We start from the raw sequence: 20,926 nt of genomic DNA on the forward strand, positions 1-20,926 counted from the left end.
TGCTGCAGACCAGCAGGCCATCTTGAGCTCTACTTCACTCCCACCAAAACTTAAAAACCAGCCCGACCCTGTTATTAGAAAATAAGCACTTTTGGGGTCACGGGAATCTACTGTTTCCACGGTAAGTTACGTGCAGTCTAGAAAGGGACTGAGTGCAGTCAGTTCTACCCCAGAGCGGAGGCCGAGGCAGCATCTCTGCGAGGACTCCCAGGTACCGGGGGCACGTGGGGGCGATGCTCTGCACCTGCTGTCATCAAAACAGGCTCCAGCCAAACGTCAGGATGTCAGCTGTGGCTGTCCCCCCACCAGTCCACATCTGGTGGGCCCAACCCTGGACAGGCCCGCGGCTGCGGCTGCACGGCGCGTATCGCAGGCTGTGCAGCAGGAAGAGACCCGAGGACTCAGGAGCCCGGAGCCAGGACCCGGCCCGGGCTGGGGGGCTAGGGCGCTGGGGCGCCGAGGCTGGGGCACAACTGCTATTTCCCTCTGGGGGGTGGGGGTCGGAAGAGGGTGGAGCAAAGGCCCAAAGCAGACAGTAGGGCCGTGTACACCGGGCCCAGCCTCAGCCGCTCTCCACTAACCAGGCCCATTCCTGGGCGGGGTGGGGGGTGGGGTTTGGCTGCAGAGAGGAGGCCCAGCTCTCCAGAAGCCCGTGGTTGGTACAACACCCCTAGGACTCCCATCACCCCCTGGCAGCCCATGCCCGACACGTCCAGCCCCAGGTGCCGTCCCGAGGGCCTCACCTCTCAGCAAGTCCGAGAGCGGGGGGCCGCAGTCACCCGGGATCGTGTAGTCTCCCTTCCCGATGTTCTCAAACAACTTGTAGATGTTGTCCCCCTCAAACGGGTACAGGCCTGTCGTGATGTTATAGCTTCGCCCCCGACGGGAAGGAGAGAGGCCCTGTCAGTTGGGGCTTCTCCTGCAGCCCCGGCCTGGAACCAGCCTGGCACAGGAGCCTTAAACCACCCTCACCTGTGGGGCCTCATACCAGGTGACAGGAATGTTCTGGAATAGATGGTGGTGGGGGCTGCACCACTCTGAAAATACCAAAACCCACTGCACTGTATGTCTTAAAAAGGTGCATCTTGTGGTATGTGAATTCTCTCTCAATAAAATAAAATGGGGGCACCGGGATGGCTCAGTCGGTTAAGCGTCCGACAACTGATCTCATCCTCAGGTCTTGATCTCAGGGTCGCTGAGTTCAAGCCCTGTGCCGGGCTCCACAATGCCCAGTGTGGAGCCTACAACCAACCAATCCACCAAATAAAAATAAAGTAAAATGGACCACCCACGCCAGTCAGCAGCTGCCCCACAAGCGGGGCCAGGACGGAAGGTTCTGGACTGCACTGGTCAGTGCTTGGGCTAGGCCCCAACTCGGGAGTGAAGAGGGTCCCACAGAACACTGCAGCCCACTCAGCACGGCTCACGCACGAGTGCTCAGGGCTGTGCCCTGCTGGATGGGAAAGCAGAATCTGGGCGGGGGGCACCTAGCGGCTAGCTGAGCAACACTCCAACCTCCCATTTAATCCAGTGGGAAGACCAGGACGAGCCCTCGGCAACCAAGGCGGAAGGCCAGGGGCGGCCCAAGGAGGACGGCCAGTCTGTGTGCGCACCCCCCTACACCAGGTCTCTGACCCTGAGAACCCCACAAGGTGGGAAGCAGTTCCAACTGCTCCTACCCACAGGGGGCTCTGAACCTTGGCTCCACAGTCTGTCTGACACTCCGGCCACCCAGCACACCCCAGAATGGTGTCTGGGGGACCCATTAAGAGGCGCAGGTTCTAGAAGCCTGGAGCCCAAAGAGGGTGCCTGAGTCCTTGGTGGGCAAAGGAGGGGCCCCTGGGGGAGGGGGGCAGAGCAGGGAGACCAAGGCCCCTGGGCACTTACAGAGTGACCCCAGCTGACCAGATGTCCACCTTAAAGCCAGAGAAGGTGTCCAAGCCATTGGCAATCTCAGGGGGCTGGAATGCTGGGGAGCCCTGGCTCGTCCGGCACGTGTCGTCCTCGGCAAAGGGGTGCAGGGCCTGCAGCAGCAGCAGCAGGTGGCCCTCAGGGAGCAGCCCTGGGGGGACTGCCCCCACCCCCGCGTGCTGAAGGATGGGCACCTACCTCAGCCACACCCAGGTCGGAGATCTTGAGTGTGCCACTAGTGGTGAGCAGCAGGTTGCCCGGCTTGATGTCCTTGTGCACGATGCCCTGGCTGTGCAGGTACTCCAGGCCGTCCACCAGCTGGCAGAAGTACCTGCGGGGGCGGGACCTCTGTAACCTGCCCCACCAAGAGGTTCCATCTTGTCCATCGGGGCCCCCTTGGCACAGCAGCCACCTGGGATCAACCCAGCAGGACCAAAGACGGGAGTCCTCACAACCAGGCAAACAGGAATGACGGGACGGGTGGCCCAGCCAAGCGATTCCTGCCCAAGGCCTATGGACCACTCCAACCTGAGCCTCCTGGGGAAGGCAGAGGAGGGCTCCCCGGCCCCCAGCAGCTCCCTCCACCCAGGCAGCCCTTTGTCACGCTCCCCACGAGCCCAGTGGCCATGCTGGGTCCTCCAATCGGTCTGGCTCGACGTAACCATGTCTCCTCCCTGGTAGTGCCCCCCAGGGCTGGGGACGCTTGACCCCCCCACCCCCCCACCCCCCCAGGAGGGCCAGCTGGCCTGTGACAGCTCAGGAACTTCTCAGGGACCAAGACGTCTCACAGCCTGAGGCAGGGGGCACGCAGGGCAGGGACGTATGCAAAGGGGCTACTCTCCCAGCAGCTGGGCTGAGCATGCTACAGACTGAGCCCCTAAAGCTGAGGCTTAAAACACACTGGAGGGCGCCTGGGTGGCTCCGTTGGTTAAGCGACTGCCTTGGGCTCAGGTCATGATCCTGGAGTCCCGGGATCGAGTCCCACATCGGGCTCCCTGCTCGGCGGGGAGTCTGCTTCTCCCTCTGACCCTCTTCCCTCTCGGGCTCTCTATCTCTCATTCTCTCTCTCTCAAATAAATAAAATCTTTAAAAAAATAAATAAATAAAACACACTGGAGTTTTTTGGGGTGCCTGAGTGGCTCAGTCGTTAAGCGTCTGCCTTCGGCTCAGGTCATGATCCCAGGGTCCTGGGATCGAGCCCCACATCGGGCTCCCTGCTCGGCGGGAAGCCTGCTTCTCCCTCTCCCGCTCCCCCTGCTTGTGTTCCCTCTCTCGCTGTGTCTCTCCGTCAAATAAATAAACAAAATCTTTAAAAAAAAAAACACACACTGGAGTTTTCATCTCACTGGTGATCAGAAAACCTGTTGGAGGGGCACCCGGGTGGTGCAGTCGGTTAACTGTCCGACTCTCGGTTTTGGCTCAAGTCATGATCTCAGGGTGGTGAAATTAAGCCTCACGCTGGGTGCCGCACTCAGCAGGGAGTCTGCTTGAGATTCTCTCTCCTGCCCCCCCCCCAACTTGCTCCCTCTCTCTCCCCCTCTCTGTCCCCCCCACCCCACTCTCACTCTTGGGGAAAAAAAAAAGGAAAAAGAAAAAGAACCTCGTTTGAACATGGGACTGGATCCTTGAAGACCATGGGCCGGTGGGCGACCCTGCAGGAGGGAGGGGTGGCCATGGGGCCCCAGCAGCAGGCACTTACCCATGGGCTTGGCACACAGGGAAGCGCTTCTCCGGCACACTGTCCAGCATCTCCTGCATGCCACACACGCAGTACTCCATCACCATATACGTGTGGTGCTAAGGAAGCCACGGACTGGCAGAGACCCCCGCCCCAGGCAGGGCCTATCCCCAGGGAACAGATGGCAGATGCTCGTGGGGAGGGCCTGGGGGAGAAGACCCCGACTGCATCTGATGGCTGTACGAACAAAGATAGGCAGGAGTGCCCAAAGACAACAAGAAAGACCAGAGGGATTACAGGGCCTGCAGGGCATCTCTGCCCCTCCACTGACCCTCCCAGAGTCAACTCAGAGAGATCTGTGGCCGCCTCCTCTGGGCTCAGTGCTCCGGACCCACAAGAAGCCCTCCCCAGGCATTCAACACCCTGAGGAGCTCCAGCCCCACCCCCAGCCGCAGAGGAGATGAGGAGACAAGGCTTGCAGGACAGGAGGGAGGGGCAGGTGGGATGAGGGGCTCCGAGCCGGAAGAGGATGTGGGCCTCAGAGCCAGGGGACGAAGGCCTGGGGGCGGCCAGGCCACACTGGAAGTGGCTGAGGGTCTCAGGCCAGCAGGGGAGAAGGGTAAAGCCCCCTGTCTCCGGCAGAGGTGGCCACGAGAGCAAGCTGGAGAGGAGCCACGTGCTGAAAAGCCCATCACCCCATGCCCAGCACTGCTGTGGGAAGGCGGCAGCCCCCTGGCTAGACCTAGGGGCCCCATACGTCTGCTCCCTAGACCTGGAGCTGGCCAGAGCCACACCACCTTGAGGAGATGGAGCCCATCCCCAGGGAGTAAAGGGCAAAAGTCGAGGACACTCCCAGGGAAGCATTCTTGCAGAATCACACACTCCCCACCCCATGTCCTACCCCAAACAGAGCAGCCCTGAAGGGCAAGACGGGAGCCTGAATGCCAGAGGCAAGGAGAGCCCTCGCCACGAGGCCCCCCAGACCCAGGGTCACCTAGACCCAGCACTCCCACTCTGGGGCATAGGGTAAAGGGAGGACCCCAGCATCCACAAAAGTAAAGGAAGTCTGAGACACTATGGGGACCTGGCAGGTGACCTGATGGCACTAGCTGGACAAGGCCAACCACTGACCGGGGCTGGTGCTGCCTTAGGAGCTCCTGGGTTGGCTAGTCTACCAGCCAGAGTCACAAAGGGGCAGGTGTAGGGTCAGGAGACAGCACTCTGAGCCCTACCCCCTGCTCCTCCTCCAGTATGGCCCTGACCTGGCGCTCTGGCAGATCAGCTGCCATAAGGATATATTTTCTGCTTCTCTTCATTGTATAACACATCCACCAGCTGGATGACGTTTTTGTGCCGTAATCTCCTCAGAAGTTGGATTTCCCTAAAGACAGAAAACAGAGGCATCAGCCGACCTGCCAGTGAGAATGGCTGGTGCCATATTTGTTCAGAGATCCAGCTTGCTCTGCTTGGTAAGAAGGGAGAGCTCGCCCTCTGGGTGCCGTGCAGAGGACACACCGGGCTCTGAGGCGGGCGGGCACGGGGAGACCCAGGAGAGGCTTCTCTGCTGCCCCTTCCAAGCAAGCAGCTCCATCCAGTGACAGCAACAGGGTCTCCCCCTGAGTCTGGGGGACTTCAACAGGACAATGCAATCAGGATGCTTTTTAAACATTTTAACGGAACAGCTTTTCCTTATAAAAGACCACAGCGATGTGGGCATATGGACAGCAAGTCAAGGGTGGAGTGAGCACCTACTATGTGCAGGAGCTGGGGTTCAGTTACCCAGGAAGGCCAGGCTACCCCAGTCTGCCCAGCATCCCTGCTGTGCCTCTCCGTAGGAACAAAGCCCAGGCACTGCACCACAGCTGGACCCATGTCTCCATGAGGACTCCCTTCTCTCCCTGCAGGAAGGATGGGGAGCCCTTCCCACAAGGGCCCTGGAGACCTCAGCTGCTGCAGCCTGGGCATGGGCAGAAAGCAGCCCCACCAGCCCCACCAGAATGGCTGCCACGGCACAGCCGCCCACCTGGCACCAACCTTGCCCACAGGCCCACACCCAGTGCCGCCTGCTCCGCAGATGGCCATCTGATGCTTCACCTGTCCAGGGTCTGAGCAGCAGAGAGGGCCACGCAGCAGGTGTTGGGGGAGGGTTTGGTCAAGTTACCAGCTGAACCAGCAACTCCATGGCAGGTACGCGCCCGTGACAACCGGAGCACGTCCACACAGAAAGCCGCATGAGCATGTTCACGGCAGCATGATCCACAGAAGCCCCGAGGTGGGAACAGCCCCAGTGTCCATCAGCAGGCGGATGGACAAACACAGCATGTCCCCCCCCCACGGACACGTGACCTCAGCTGCGACCAGGAGCGAGGCGCCCACACGCACGGCCCCGGGGACGGACCCCGAGCCCACGACGCTCAGGGAGGGAGCCAGACACAGAAGGCCACACGGGGTGCGAGTCCACGTGGGTGACACGTCCAGAACAGGCTCATCCGCGGACGGGAAGGGGGCTCGCGGGGGCCGGGGCTGGGGAGGATGGGGGAGGAGACAGCTAATGGAGGCGGGGTTGCTTTTGGGGAGATGGAATGTTCTGAAATAAGATAAAGGGGTTCCCTAGGAATACACTAAATGCCACCAAATTGTATGATTGTGAATAATGTGTCAATAAAGTTTTTTAAGAAGTCCTCACCAGGAAGCCCAAGCATGGGACCTAAGAACAGCTGGGCAGGGGAGGCCCCGTCCTCCTGAGAGACTGAAGTCACATCCGTCCCGCTGTCCAGGCTCTGGAAGAAGGCTGCCTCTTCCAGGAGGCCCTTCCTGACAGCCACCCCCTCCCAGTGCATGAATCCTGGCCCCGACACCACTCACCCTCCTGGGTGCAGGCCCTCTGTAGGGCCGTGAAGCCTGCACCCCCCAGCAGCTATGGCCATACACCTGCCAGGGCCCCAGAAATGGCATCTGTGCACAGCCCCCACCCCAGATTGCAGACCCCAGACCCACAGCCATCAACTTGCAGAACAAAGACAGCCTGCGGCCACTATCCCAGAAACTCACCAACAGAAACCCACCCCACCCCACCAGAGGGTTCCGGGAGCGACAAGAATCCTACTCTGGTTTTCGCTCAGACGGCACCCTGACCAGCTGACCCCTGAGCTCCCGGGATGCTGCACACACTTCACTACACACACTGAGTGGGGGTGACTCACAGACCCTGGGGTCGCCCTGGTTTGTCCCCTCTGACCCCTGGGGGTTTACTCTGGTTTCCAGCATGAGCAGGGGTCAGACCATTATATTTTCCAAATAATTAATGCAGGGTCTGTCCCCCTTGGCCCTGCTGACATTCTGGGCAGGTCACTCTCTGTGGGGGCCTCCTGGGCTCTGTGGTGGGGGGGCAGCAGCATCCCTGGCCCTCACCCCCTCGGTGGCAGGAGTAACCCCAGTCCTGACGACCACAGCCATCTCCAGACATAGCCCACTGTCCTCTGGGGACGGGACAGTGTCGGGTGAGAGTTCTGCGACAAAGGATCAAACAGGTCCCTGATGGGTTGGAGCAGATCCCGGAGCCTCTGGACCAGGGCAAGTCGCCCCTGGAACCCAGGCCCCACCTTCCTCCCTCGCTCCTTCCTCCACCCCTCCCCCACCCAAACCATCCCATTGCCCTGACTCTCCCGCCCTGCGCCCAGTGCCCAGAGTCCACCTATGACCCAGAGACTCTCCACGCACTGGCCCGTTACACCCCATTTCCACCTGACGGATGGTGGCAGCAACACCCATCTCCATGGCCTGGCCCCCAGTCAGCCCCCAGCCAGCGGCCGTGGGCGTCACCACCATGTGCTGCCTGGTGGGAGTACAGAGCAGCTCCTCTCGGAGACCACTGTCCAGCACCTGCTGTCCACCAGTCAGGCCAACACCCACTGAGCCACCTGGTCAGCAGCCAGGCCGGGGAGGCAGCTGCGTGGGCACCTGTCACAGGGCGGATTCAGCAAAGGCGCAGCAGTGAGAAAGCCCCAGAGGAGAAGGCCATCCACACAGGCCTTGAGCTAGACTAGCAAGCCCTGCAGGGTGAGCCTCAGAGACAGAACCCAACTCCTCTGGCTCTAGCTTCCTGGGACGGCACACAGGACTGGGAACCGTCCACCCAGCGTTGGAATGAGGCTCCCCAACACGCTGGGACAGCTCAGGTCAGCTGACGGCAGCCTGGGGAGCCAGCAACTTCCTTGAGCTGTCCACACCAACCTCCCGACCTCAGAGCACTTTTCTTCATCGAAAGAGATCACTTGAGGTGCAACACAACTAAAACCATGTGTTGATGAGGCGCCCAGCCAGCTCAGTCGGTAGAGCACGGGGCTCTTGATCTCAGGGTGGTGAGTTCAGGCCCCCACTGGGCGTGGAGCCTACTTAAAAAACTAAATAAAATAAAATAAAAATTACAAAAGTAAAAACAAAACACGCATGTTGGGACAAGGAGGCCTTTCCTCTATCCAGCTGAATGGCAGCCACCTGTGGGGGGGGCAGGTGCCAAGGAAGCAGGACTGGAGAGTTTACAGCTGAGCTCCATGAGCCTCTGGTGACCCGTGCCTGCGACCACACTTCTAAACTCCCAACAGCCAGCCAACAAAACTGCACAGCAGCTCTGGGAGCAGGGACCCCCACTGCAAGTCAACGGCCCCTGGAAAACGCACCCTAGGTCCTTACTGGTAAGAGGGCGAGCCTACGGCTCTGCATTCTCTTCTCCTGTCTCAAGACAACCCAAGCCGTGTCTCGCCCTTTGCCCACTGCCATCAGGATGAAACCACCACCAAATAAACGTTCATCCTCTGTGAGAAGTTCATGTCATGAGCTCCAAACCAAGGCAGAGGGCAGCACCCCTTCCTCTGCAACGGAACAGCTCAAGACACCTATTCCATTGCCCGAAAAGTATGTTCTTCAAAAAAAAAAAAAAGCCCCTGGGCGCCTGGGTGGCTCAGATGGTTAAGCGTCTGCCTTCGGCTCAGGTCACGATCCCAGGGTCCTGGGATCCAGTCCCGCATCAGGCTCCTTGCTCAGCAGGGAGTCTGCTTCTCCCTCTCCCTCTGCCTCTCCCCCTGCTTGTGCTCTCTCTGTCTCTCTCGCAAATGAATAAAATCTTAAAAACAAACAAACAAACAACAAAAAAAAAGGCCCCACTCTAACAGAACCAGGCTGACCCACCATGGATGTGTTGGACTGTTCATCTGTTTGCTCGGGTAACTGTGATCAAAGCATCGTGTGTGGGGCGCCTGGGTGGCTCAGTTGGTTGAACCGCTGCCTTCAGCTCAGGCCATGATCCCAGGGTCCTGGGATCGAGCCCCACATCGGGCTCCCTGCTCCGCGGGAAGCCTGCTTCTCCCTCTGCCTGCCGCTCCCCCTGCTCGTGCTCTCTCCCTCTCTCTGTGTGTCAAATAAATAAATAAAATCTTTAAAAAAAAAAAAAAAAGCATCGTGTGTAAGCGCGTAAGCCACCTTCTCCACACCAGGAAAGAATGGACACAACGCCAGACTCTAACAGAAGGGGCGATGGGAGCCACGCACACAGAACTTCACTAGAGAAAACGCGGGAGGAGGGTGCACCCGGCCATTAGCCCAGTGACCTCCGGGGTGTACTGAAGGGTTTCTATCACCTCTGTATTTTCAACGTCTCCTACAAGTTATATCTCGGGTCCAAAAAAAAAAAAAAAAAAAAACAATGTTTAAAGAAAAAGGAAAAGCGAGGAGCTCAGCCAGGATGCAGGAAGTGAAGGCAGAGGAAATGGTGCCTTCCGGCCCGCCTCCCCCACAGGGGCTCCATGCTGTGGTCACTAACACCACCCCCCACCACCCTCCACCCCCGCTGCCTGGGACCTGCCCAGGGTTGCTGCCTAACCAAAGTGGACTGCTTATTAGTTCACTTGTTGATTAACCAGAAGAAAAACTGAATGAGGGTCATAAAGCCATTCAAGCTTACAGAGAAATACAAAGCTACCTCCACGGTCAGGTCAGCCCAAAACAAAACACACAGGGACAGGCCCGTGGCCACTGCCCTGAGAGGCATCAGCTCCATGCATGCCAGAGTGAGACTGAGCCGCCCACGGAACTCTCCACAGGTCAGTCCACTCCAGACAAAGAAGGGTGCGCTGGGTGCCCAAGGGGCGGGCCAGGGGCAATGGCAGTCCTGAAGGAGGGACACTGAGCAAGACCCCCCTCACCTCAGCCCCTCTGCTGATGCTTCTAAACATATGACCAGAGGCCCTCAGAGGTCCAGGAAGGAGACTAAAACAAGAGAAATTGCTAAAAGTGCAACTCAACACAGATACTTGTCCACATGTCCCCAGCAGCATGACTCATAAAAGTGGATACAACCCAAAGACCCATCACTGGGTAAACAGACAAACAGAACGTGTCCACCCACACACGGAAGCGTCCTGTGGCCGCGCGGCCCCGGGGACGGACCCCGAGCCCACGACGCTCAGGGAGGGAACCAGACACAGAAGGCCACAGGGGGTGTGAGTCCACGTGGGTGACACGTCCGGAACGGGCTCATCCGCGGACGGGAAGGGGGCTTGTGGGGGCCGGGGGGGACGGGGAGTGACAGCTGATGGGGTGGTGTTTCTTTTTGGGGAGCTGAAATGTTCTGCAGTTAGGCAGTGTTGAGTTTCACAACTCGGTTAATGCCACTGAATTACACCTTAACGCTATGAAGTCCAGTACGTGAGCTATGTATCCATAAAGCTGTTGCAAGAATAAACTACAGTTCGGCCACATGGTGGATCCAGGGTAAAGGGCAGCTTCTGCAGCGTTCCATACACTCCCAGGACTGGCATACGTCCCGACGGCCCCCAGAGCCCAGTGTGGCCCCAAGCTCCACACTTCAGTCCCACCCCAACCCGAGAGGGAAGGACCAGACATGAGGGAGGCCACCGGGACCTTCACTGAGGGTGAGCTGCCTCACCCTCCTGCTGCCACCTCTGGAGGCCAGCCAGCCGGGGCACACAGTGGAACCCTTCCCAATATGAGGGTGGCGGAGGGAGAGACGCCGTAGAGGCCACGTGGGACAAGAGCAAGAGTCAACAGAGTCCAGAGCTCTGATTCGGGACACACTCAAATCCCAAACACTCATTACCCAGATCCAACGATGCGCCAATCACCAAGGCGGTCCCGGCCTCACTGAGGCCCCAGCCTGGAAACCGGCACCTGCTCACAGAGCTGCCGCCCGTCTGCAGAGGACCCAGTGCTCCTGGTGGTCACTCAGTAGAAGCTGGCTGGACGAGACTGGCTGGGGAGGCTGGGGGGACCGGCAGTCTGGACGTAGCTTATCAAATGTACACATGCTCCCTCTGACCCAAAGCTCCACTTGTGGGACATGCCCTTCAAATACCCTTGCACTTATCATGGGACCGTGACACAAAGTAATTCACCACCACAGCAAACAGAGCCACGAGCACAAGGTAGGTTAGACCCAGCCATGGAGCCCTGCCACCCCCAACAAGACCACCGTGGACCCCCGACCTGGAAACAGGACGTTAGAAAAGCAGTGACTCAGGCAGAAGGACAGGGGTCCAAGAAGCACGGCCTGAGGGGCAACAGTGACGGTAACAGCGATCATAGGGCGGTGAGCAATGAGTGATCGATGGAAGAAAACCCCACAGGGAACAACGTCTTGTGATGCATTAGACTCTGAAAAGAGAGTTGCGCCATCGAACGTTGTGGAGGGCACATCTGCTGCCGGCGGCGGTCTTCCCACCGCTCCCGCACGGGTGCTCGGTGTGCTCGGCCCGTGTGGCGGAGCCGATCCCCTAGCTGCCCTCTGAACTGAGCCGCCCGGGGAGTACCTGCAGGTCTGCTCTCCCCGCACAAAACCCTGCGGCAGGACCCTCTCTGCACCCCCCCGAGGGAGACTCCACACACACCGTCTTCCCAACTTTTACGGGGTCAGTCCGTGTGATTCTACTGCCTGTCAGAAAGACAAGTACACTGATTTTCTAAAAATGATGGGGGATAAAAATACAATAAAAATGATAGGGACATATAAAAAGTGTTTGCACAGATTAAAAAAAAACCAAAAAAGACTTGAAGGGTATGTGGCAAGATGGGTCAGTTCTGAGATCATGAATGATTCTTTACTTGAAGCTCTCTGAAACTTCCTTGCTCTACAACAAGAACCTGCTAATTTAAAGAATAGTGAAGGAGAGAGGGGGCAAGCGCAGGCCCATGGCAGTTCCTGGGAGGAAACCACATGAAGGGGGGACGTCCTTAGCCCCCCTCCCAACCTTGGTCACAGACATCATTCTTTAAGAAAAAAGCTTCTGATCCAAGTCGGGACTCCTGACGCCTGTCTGGAAGGTTCCGGACACTTCACTTGGAGAAAAGCTAGTGGAGTTTATTAAGCCTCTCCAAGACAAAGGAGCCTTTCTTTCCTGCAGCCGGCTGGCAAGGCTGGCCGGGGAGCCTGGACCTCCGCTTGCAAGGACACCCCTTTCCTTCCTATGAGAGCCGGGCCCTGAGCTGATGAAACGGGCACAGAGCCCTGCAGCTGTGACACCTAATGCTAACTGCCAGCTGGGGACACCCAACACTCGGTCTCCCAGGCCTCAATTTCCCCTCAGGTTCTTCTGATGGACGCTGCAGGACCGAGCTCCTTGCAGCCCCAACACTGCACACCCAGATGTCTCCACAAGCTCTTGGGGCCCGGGCTGACCATTCAGGAAAGCAGAGACTGGGACGCCAGTGCTCCTCAACCCTCCGGTCAGTTTCTGGTCATCTGCGCCTCCCATGGGGCACAAGGGAACTCCTGGAGGTGGCAAACCTTCCTCTAACTTGACCTCTCGCTCCCAGTGAGTGGCAGCCATAAGGAGGGGCGCTCCCTCCTGAACCCAGCAAGAGGGATGGAGACAGGGCTCCCACCACCCTCGGGGGTCGGGGAGACTCCTGCAGGCAGACTCCAACACCTCTGTGATGCGTCTCGTGAATGAGCACCTCCGCAACATGTACCCCGTGCCTCGGCAGAGACAGGCACCTGCCCACCTCAACAGCACCCGACCATCGCAGCAGGGGTCTGCAGACTTCTGGGACCTGCTCCACTCTGCTCCCACCAGTTGCCCCAGGAGAGCCAGCAGAGTGGGCTTGAGTGCCTTTAGCCACACATCAATTGGTGCTGGAACCCAGTGCGGGCCCTTGAATGGACTTGGGGACTCTGGGAACCTCGGGGTGCTGCTCCCAAGAGGCTGGGGCCTGGGGTACCAGAGCAGCACGGAGCAACATGGCCAGCCAGAACACCTCCATGGACCCACGCTGCCTCCAATGAGCAAGGTTCAACCACGCAGGAAGAAACCAGTACCCTGCCGTCGGACGTATCAGGGGATGAGACCTGAGAGGAACCAGCAGGACAAAGATGGACCCCGGAGATCGGGAGAGGGCTCTGTGTCCAGGGGCAGGATCCAGGAACCCAGGAAGAAGGAGCTCACTGCCCCCTCAACCTCCAGCGGTGGCAGACCAGCAGCCTGAGGCCACATAACCCCCAGCTGCTTCTTGCTTAATGAGAAAACAAGACTTAGAAGCCAGCAGTTGAGTGGGGGTTTCTGACTGGGATGAGGGGTCGTGTGGACCTCAGGGGGGTGCTGGCTTGCCCCCTGCCTCAGTCTCCCCCAGCACACAGGGGCCCCTGCCCAGTCCCACCTCACAGGTAAGAGACGGCCCCTAGAGCACCCAGCCATCCCTGCTCCATGTCCACAGGCTGGGGCACGAAGACTAAAGAGGCCTCAAAGTACCTCCCACCTTGCCTTTGGACCACACTGGAAGCCAACTGCTATGACTAGCTGGGGCACCAACACCAGAGCCAGTCCAGTTTCGGTTCTCCGTTCCATCCACAATTTCACCACACCCAGACCCAAGCCAGCCCAGAGCAAGTGAACAGAGCAAGTGAAAACAGCTCAGCTTATGTGTGAGTGCAGGCTACGCCAGGAAGGGGGGAGGTGAAAGCCGATAGGGGAGCAGCACTTTCCAGGATGGGCCTGGAGGGAGGGTCAATGTTGGGACGTGCTGGGACGTCCAAGGTCGTCAGTCAGTTCTGCCGCCTGGCCTGCCTGGCCTGCCTGGCCCATTAGATAAACCCCTTCTTGGAAACTGGAGGCTGGGAGGAGCATGGGCCCAGGTAGGGCGGGGTCCCAGTGAGTGGCAGCCATAAGGAGGGGCGCCCCCTCCTGAACCCAGCAAGAGGGATGGAGACAGGGCTCCCACCATCCTTAGGGGTTGGGGAGGCTCCTGCAGGCGGACTCCAACACCTCTGTGATGCCCAGGCGCTGACACATGCCCGAAGAAGTTTGGGTAAAAAGTTAGCCAGGACACAAGCTGATTCCTCTCCCAGGGAGTCACCTGGGCCTGCAGTCATGGATGTGTCTAGTGTCACAGCCCAAGTGAGCAAGAAAGGGCTAAGTTACCCCCTGCTGACCGATAAGCCAGCGCAAACAATTATTTTTGGCAACCGCAGGGCTCCCCTCCAACAGGGTAAACAAATCGCATTTCGCTGGGCCCTAGTAACAGCTGCACTCTGCACAGAAAACCTGCTGGTGGCGGCCAGGGCCGTTCAGGAACACAAATTCTCAGGGCCAAATAAACATTGGCTGGTTCTACTGGGCACCTAAATTCTTCGGACAGCTGGGAGGGTGAAAGGGGATGGGCGCAACCCCCCCCCCAAAAAAAGGCTTTGACACCATCATCTGAAGAAAGGGGACACCCAGCTGCAACAAGCCAGCATGACTTCGTCAGAGCCCTTCAGCAGTTTCCAACAACACTTTCCCTGGCAAACACCACAGGGGAACTGGCTGGTCACCTCCAAATTTTAAGGAAAGGGAGAAGGAGGGAGGGCAGGCAGGCAGGCAGGAATGAAGGCGACCAACCTTGCTGGCTGGCCGCACACTGACCCAGAAAGCCCACACTTACTTCTTGACGTTCGCCTCCCCGTTGGGGATCCTTCGCAACTTCTTCTTTTTGAGGATTTTGACAGCTCTCCTGCACAGCGTCTCTGAGTCCAGCACCTCCTTCACCTTGCCGTAGGACCCCTCCCCCAGCAGGTCTCCCATCAAGTACTTGCCGATGAGCTTGGCCCGCTTGCGCCGGGGCTGATAGATGACTTCCGTGGAGTCAATGCGGTGGATGAACGTGTCCATCCCCACGGACATCAGCTCCCCCTCTGTAAACATGCCCAGCTGCTGCGGGTCGGCCACATCCATCCTGGACCCAACGCCTCCGACTCTCGCCGGCCGTCCCTTATCTATTGCCCCTGGTACGCACGGTTCTTCCTTTTGTCCCCCTAAAATTCCCTTCTCAAAAAAAAAAAAAACCCAAAACCAAAAGTCAACAAAAACGCAAAAAAAAAAAAAAAAAAAAAAAAAAGGGGAAAAAAAAAAAAAAAGAGGAAACCCTTCTTCGAAAAGAAACGATTGTACTAGTCGTGAGTTCAAGAGGCGCGCCTGGCCCAGAACCCTGGCACCCGAGGGTGCGGAGGGTCGCAAGTCTGGGTGCCTGCCCGCCTCGCAGCTTCGGGTCGGGCCGGCGCATCCACGGGGGCCCTCGGTAGGCCGGTGGGGCTTCCAAGTGCTAGGTCATCCTCCAGGGACTTTAGACCCTCGGACAAACGCCGGTGCGGCCAAACCGAGTCTTCTCCAGGATGGGCATTACCAGCGGGCCGTGGCGCGCGCCCAAAGCGGGCCCCGCGGCGGCCGGCCGGCCCCAGGGCCCCGGGCTGCGCAGCCGAGCTTCGCTGGGGGCCGGGCGCGCTGCTGGGGGCGGCTCCCGGCGGGGCCCGCCGTCCTGGGGGCCCGAGGCAGCGGCAGCGGCAGGTGCCTATCCGGACCGCGCGGGGGGCACCGACGTCCGCCCCCGCCAGCCCCGGGCGCGTGTCGGGGGGCCGGGGGGCTGCCCGGAGCCCTCCCGCCGCGGGGAGCAACTTCCGTCGGAGCCGGCCGCCGCCGGGGCTCCCCCACACCGGCCTGGGACCCCGGAGCGGCCGCCCCCCGCCCCAAACGGCAGCCCGCGCTCGCTCTCGGCCGCGAACGCCGTCGGCCGCGGGCCGCGGGGCGCGGGGACCCGCAGGGCTCCGGGCGGCTGAGACGGCGCAGGCCGAAGGCCCGGGCAGGGGGTTCCCGAGGCCGCCGGGGCTCGGACGGCGCGTGCCCCCGCCGCAGCCGCCGCACGTGTGGAGCAGGCGGTGCGGCGCGGGGGCCCAGCCCATGCAAGGCGGCGCGGAGCCGGCCGGCGCCCGCCGCCGCTGCCTCCCGCGCCCCGCCTCAGTGGCGGACACCCCGAGCCGCCTCCCCCTTCCGCGCCCGACACGCCGCCGCCATCTTGTTTACCTCCCGCCCCCGCCCTGCGCCGCGGCGCCGCCGCACGCCCGCCGCGGGGCCCGCCCCTCCCGCCGCCGACGTGCCCGCCCGTTGGCTGAGCCAGTAGGCCCCGCCCCGCGACCCGACCCGCCGCCGCTGCCGATTGGGTCGTTTGGACCCAGGCAGGCGCCCAAGCGGGGATTGGTTCGCTCTCGGCCCCGCCCCGGGGGTGGCTACAGCTGGGCTCATTGGCCCGCGGAGGCGCCCTTCACGGGGAGAGGGGGTTTGGCGGGAAGCGGGCGCGGGGACATGAACCCGCGGTGTTGACCTCGGAGGGGCTCGGGGCTGGGGTCGGAGTCGTGAGCGACAACGGCCACCTGAAAACGGCTGTGGGGCGGGCAGAGCCCTCGTGGGCCGGGGCACTCGGCTCGGGGCCCCCCAGGCCAGGGCGCCTGCGAGTCTGCACCGCGGGGTCGTGAGCTCGACCCCCGCGCTGGGCGTGGAGATGACCTCAAAGACAAAGGAATCACCAGGGAGCCCAGAGCGGCCAATGCCAGGCCATGGGTCAGAAGGGGTGACAAAACCGCGCTCCCCTGCGCCAGTCCCGCACGCTGCCTCTCTGCTCCTGAGCACTCCATCGTGATCCTGGCCGAACGAACTGCTAGTCTTGCGTGAGGCTCCTGATTCGCCACAGCCAAAAAGAGGGAACTTTGAGAGCTGACGGCATCGGATGTGGGCTCCAGGCTGGGGGGTTCTGAGCCCAACACCTGCGAACTCCCTCAAAGTACGTGCGGCATCGCCTATGCCCGGGTGCGTGTTGTTGGCGACCATGAGCTTCATCACAGTCTCGAACGACCCGAGGGGCGGTTGGTGCAAGCTTTGAGGGGGAGGGAGGCACAAGCCACATCAGCTAGACTGCAACCCCCACACTCCTCTGTTGAGAAGGAGATCCTAAAGGTCAGAACAGAAGCCAAGGGAGTAGAAGAGGAAAAGAACAGGGAAAATCAGCGAAACCCAAAGATCGTTCTTTGAAGAGATTTTGAAAAAAATGACAAAAGTCTAAGCAGATTGACCAAGAAAGAAAGATGACCGACGTCAGGAACGAAAGAACAGCCGTCACTACAGACCCCAGAGCGATTAAAAAGGATTACATACGAGAAACGACTCTATGCCCATAAGTGGAACACCACCTTGAAAGACACCAAAATGAAAGCTCGCTTAAGAGGAAATAGATAATCAGCATAGTCAGAGAAAGACCTGTAGTGAAAAAGATGTTTCAAGAAAGACGATTAAGACCTCGACCTGTCAGTGGTGAATTCCCACCGAACATTTCAGGAAGAGGTATCATTGGTTCTAGACGATCTCTCCCGGAAAACAGAACAGGAGGGCCTGCTGCCTGACTCAAATCCTTCTGGTGCTTTCCGTTGCTGTGGTTGCTGGCTTACACCCCAAATGCTTGAAATCGGGGTGTCTGTAGGCTTCACATTCCTTCAAAGCCCACCCCCATCTCGTGATGGACAGGCCCCATGGGAGGGACTCAGGACATGTTAGGTGACCATTGTAGAAAGAGTCCTTGAAGGCACCGTGTCAGCTCAGAAGCCCTCTGGGTCACTCAATGGAACACAGCCCCGATCAGTTTGACTTCCTTTTCAAAACCTGTCACCATGAGAAATCGTCTCATGTACTGCTTTACCCATTTTTCCTCCATCTCTGGCACTAGACTGGGAGCTCTCTGGGAACAGGGGTGGATCTGCCTTGGTCACTGCTGTGTCCTCGGCAGTGAGAGCTGTGTCATCCATGACAGTACCACTGGCCACGTGTGTCCGTTAAGCTCTTATAATGTGGTTGTCCAAACTGAGATGTTCTGTGTGACTACACACAATTTCCAAGGCTTTGCATGAAAAGGTATAAACGTATACAATACCTTGTTAATAATTTACATTGATTGCACAATGAAATGACAATCTTGGATATGTTAGATGAAAAGAAGCATGTTATGAAAATGAACCACTTCACACCCACGGGCATGGCTGTGACGAAAACAATGGACAATAATAAGTGTTGACAAGTATGTGGAGAAACTGGAAATCTGGTACTTTGGAAAAAAGCCAAAAAGTTAAATACAGTGTTTCCATGTGGGCCGGCTGGCTACTCCTATCCTGGGCCTGGGCCCACATGTCCACAAAGAAACTCGTATACTGTGCGTTCATGGCAGCACAATTCACGACAGACAGAAGTGGGGGGTAAAAAAAAAGAATGTCCACCCACAGGTGAATGGATACACACGTCGTGTCCACCACGCACGAGTATGTCCCTCGGCCTCAAACAGGGGCGAGGCGCCCACACCGCGCGGCCCCGGGGACGGACCCCGAGCCCACGACACTCAGGGAGGGAACCAGACACAGAAGGCCACACGGGGTGTGAGTCCACGTAGGTGACACGTCCGGAACAGGCTCATCCGCGGACGGGAAGGGGGCTCATGGAGGCCGGGGAGAGGGTGTGGACTGACTGCTGATGGAGACGTGGTTGCTTTTGGGGTGATGGAATGTTCTATCACGGATGAACTGACTGAGGTTTGCAGAGAGGAAACCTCCTATCCAGGTCCATGGTGGAGCCGGGACTCCAGGTTATGGGCGATGGGGAGGCAGGTTATAGCGGGAGATCCCAGGTTATACACGGAAGCTCTAGGTTGTAGGTGGGGGCCCAGGTTATAGAGGGTCCCAGGTTACAGCTCCTATGTTACAAATAAAGGGCCCCAGGTCACGGGTGGCGGACCTCCAGTTATAGGTGGGAGCCCCAGATTATAGGCTCAAGCCCTAACTTACCGGTGGGGGACCCCTGTTACAGGTAGCAGCCTCAGATTATAAATGGGAGTACTCCGATTTACAGACAGCAGTCCCAGCTTACATATGAGGGCTCCAGGTTATAAATGGTAGCCCCAAATGATACCAGGGGGATCCAGGGAGCAGGCAGGGGCCCACCAGCCCCTCCAGGGCTTGGGCCCCGCCTCGGCCCTCACCTCTTCCCCACACGCTATGCCTCACGCCTCTCTTTCTCCCGACCGCCCCATGACCCCCCCAGACACTTGTGCCCAGCTGACCCCCTTGTCCCCCTCCCCCCGCTGACCTTCCCACGTCTCCCAGTTCTGATGCCAAGACTCCCCTTGCCCCCTCCCCCAAACCAAGGACAGAGGAAGCCAGTGGTCCTTTTGACCAGTCTCCTGGCTGGTTGCTCCATCCCCGATTTCCTTCTGCTCAATGGTTCTCTTCCACATGGGGTTCCTGACCCCAGGCCCACGCCTCTGCATGGACCCAGCTCAGCCCCATGCCCACAGAGCAGGGGCCCCGGGAGGCGGAAGGCGTCCTTGCAAAGTGAGGTTAGCCCCCACTGGGGATACAGCCATGGTTCCAGGTGAGGATGTGGCTGGGAGGGGCAGAGGGTGTGTGTGCGTGTGTGTGTGTGTGCGTGTGCGTGTGTGTGTGTGTGTGTGCAGCCATGGTTCCAGGTGAGGATGTGGCTGGGAGGGGCAGAGGGTGTGTGTGTGTGTGTGTGTGTGTGTGTGCAGCCATGGTTCCAGGTGAGGATGTGGCTGGGAGGGGCAGAGGGTGGGTGTGCGTGCATGTGTGTGTGTGTGTGTGTGTGTGTGTGTGTGTGTGTGTGTGTGTCGGCCTCTGTGGCCGCCAGGGGGCAGGCAGGGATTGCAGCCGAGGCCCCCTGACGGTGGCAGTGTGTGTGTGTGTGTGTGTGTGTGTGTGTGTGTGTGTGTGTGTGTGTGAGGTGGGGGGAGACAGTGTGTGTCTCTGTGTGTGAATGAAGCGCTCAGGACCACTCCTGATCCCTCAGGACGGGGACACCCTGGATCATTGCGGTTGTCCCCCCTTGTTGGACCTTGTCACACACATGGACACAGACAGGGATGCCCAAAGTCACACATGCTTCCCTGTAAGCCAGGTCCCTCCCGCTTTCCTGGCACTGAGGGCACTGTGGGGGCAGAGGGCGGGGGTCATCCTCTTTGGGGGTCTTGCACCCTACGGGCGCTGAGCAGTGTTCCCACCCCCACTCATGTGATGCCAAGAGTGCCCCCAGCCCTGACAACCACCAGCTTCCCCAGACATAAGCTGGTGTCCCCTGGGGGCAGAACTGTCCCCAGGTGGGAATCTGCTTTAGAGACACACACCGAAGCGTCTATGGATGAAAGGCTAGGATTTTGCTTCAAAATATTCCTAGGCAGAATGTACCAGCTGAAGGATTTGGGAGAAAGTGTCCTGATACGGCCCCTCATGTTTTTATTTTTTAAGTAAGGTTTATTGGGTTGAACCTGTGAATGTTTGGAAATAGGGCTTTTGCTCTTGTTAATCAAGTTAAGGATCTTGAGATGAGATCATCCTAGGTGGCTTAGGTTGGCTCTAAATCTAATGACAATCGTCCTTATAAGACACACACACACACACACACACACACACACACACACACACGGGAAATCTGACAGAGAAGACCAGGTATGGATGGAGGTAGAGATGGAGGGTCTTGTGGCCTCAAGCCCAGGGGTGCCTGGAGCCCCCAGAGGCTGGTCAAGGTAGGAAGGACCTCCGGAGGGAGCGTAGCAAGCCACACCTGGATCTCGGGCTTCTGGCCCCAGAGCTGGGAGACGATGGATTTCTATTGTTTCAAGTCACCCAGTTTGTGACCATTGGTTACAGTCGTCCTAGGATAAGAACACAGACGCTTATTGAGAATTACTCATTGCAGAGAAATTCACCCTTTTAAGTAGACAGTTCTGTGAATGTTGACAAAAGCATGTAGCTTTTTAATCACCACCATAATCAAGAAATAAAATCTTGGGGCGCCTGGGTGGCTTTGTCGGTTAAGTGTCCGACTCTTGGTTTTGGCTCAGGTCATGATCTCAGGGTTCGAGGATTGAGCCCCACGTTGGCCTCCACGTTCAGTGAGGAGTCAGCTTGTTTCTCTCCCTGCACCTCGCCCTGCTTCTGCTCTCCCTCCCTCCCTCTCTCAAATACATTTTTTT

The 20,926-nt window shown here is 58.7% G+C and overlaps 1 protein-coding gene across 5 annotated transcripts in view; it reads right to left on the minus strand.

Annotated features, from left to right (window-relative positions):
* STK11 (serine/threonine kinase 11) overlaps positions 1 to 14,808 on the minus strand; it is a 21,270-nt gene extending 6,462 nt beyond the window's left edge. For 4 of the 5 annotated variants that reach the window (XR_012376605.1, XR_012376606.1, XM_025861190.2 and 1 more), the window contains exons 1-6: positions 14,519 to 14,808; positions 4,887 to 4,970; positions 3,611 to 3,700; positions 2,110 to 2,242; positions 1,888 to 2,024; positions 744 to 871 (exon numbers count right to left, since the gene is read on the minus strand). Coding sequence is in view for 3 of the 5 variants with exons in the window: in XM_025861190.2 (XP_025716975.1) it covers positions 744 to 871; positions 1,888 to 2,024; positions 2,110 to 2,242; positions 3,611 to 3,700; positions 4,887 to 4,970; positions 14,519 to 14,808 (862 nt within the window). In the remaining 2 variants the exon portion in view is untranslated. Of the gene's footprint in view, positions 1 to 743; positions 872 to 1,887; positions 2,025 to 2,109; positions 2,243 to 3,610; positions 3,701 to 4,886; positions 4,971 to 14,518 lie in introns of those variants that run through there. The other variant, XM_073887276.1, reaches the window with a different exon arrangement.
* Positions 14,809 to 20,926: the final 6,118 nt, after the last annotated feature.

The sequence above is a fragment of the Callorhinus ursinus genome, unplaced genomic scaffold (assembly GCF_003265705.2).
Source record: "Callorhinus ursinus isolate GAN/ISIS: 27379988/994484 unplaced genomic scaffold, GSC_fseal_2.0 scaffold77, whole genome shotgun sequence".
Lineage (NCBI taxonomy): Eukaryota > Metazoa > Chordata > Mammalia > Carnivora > Otariidae > Callorhinus > Callorhinus ursinus.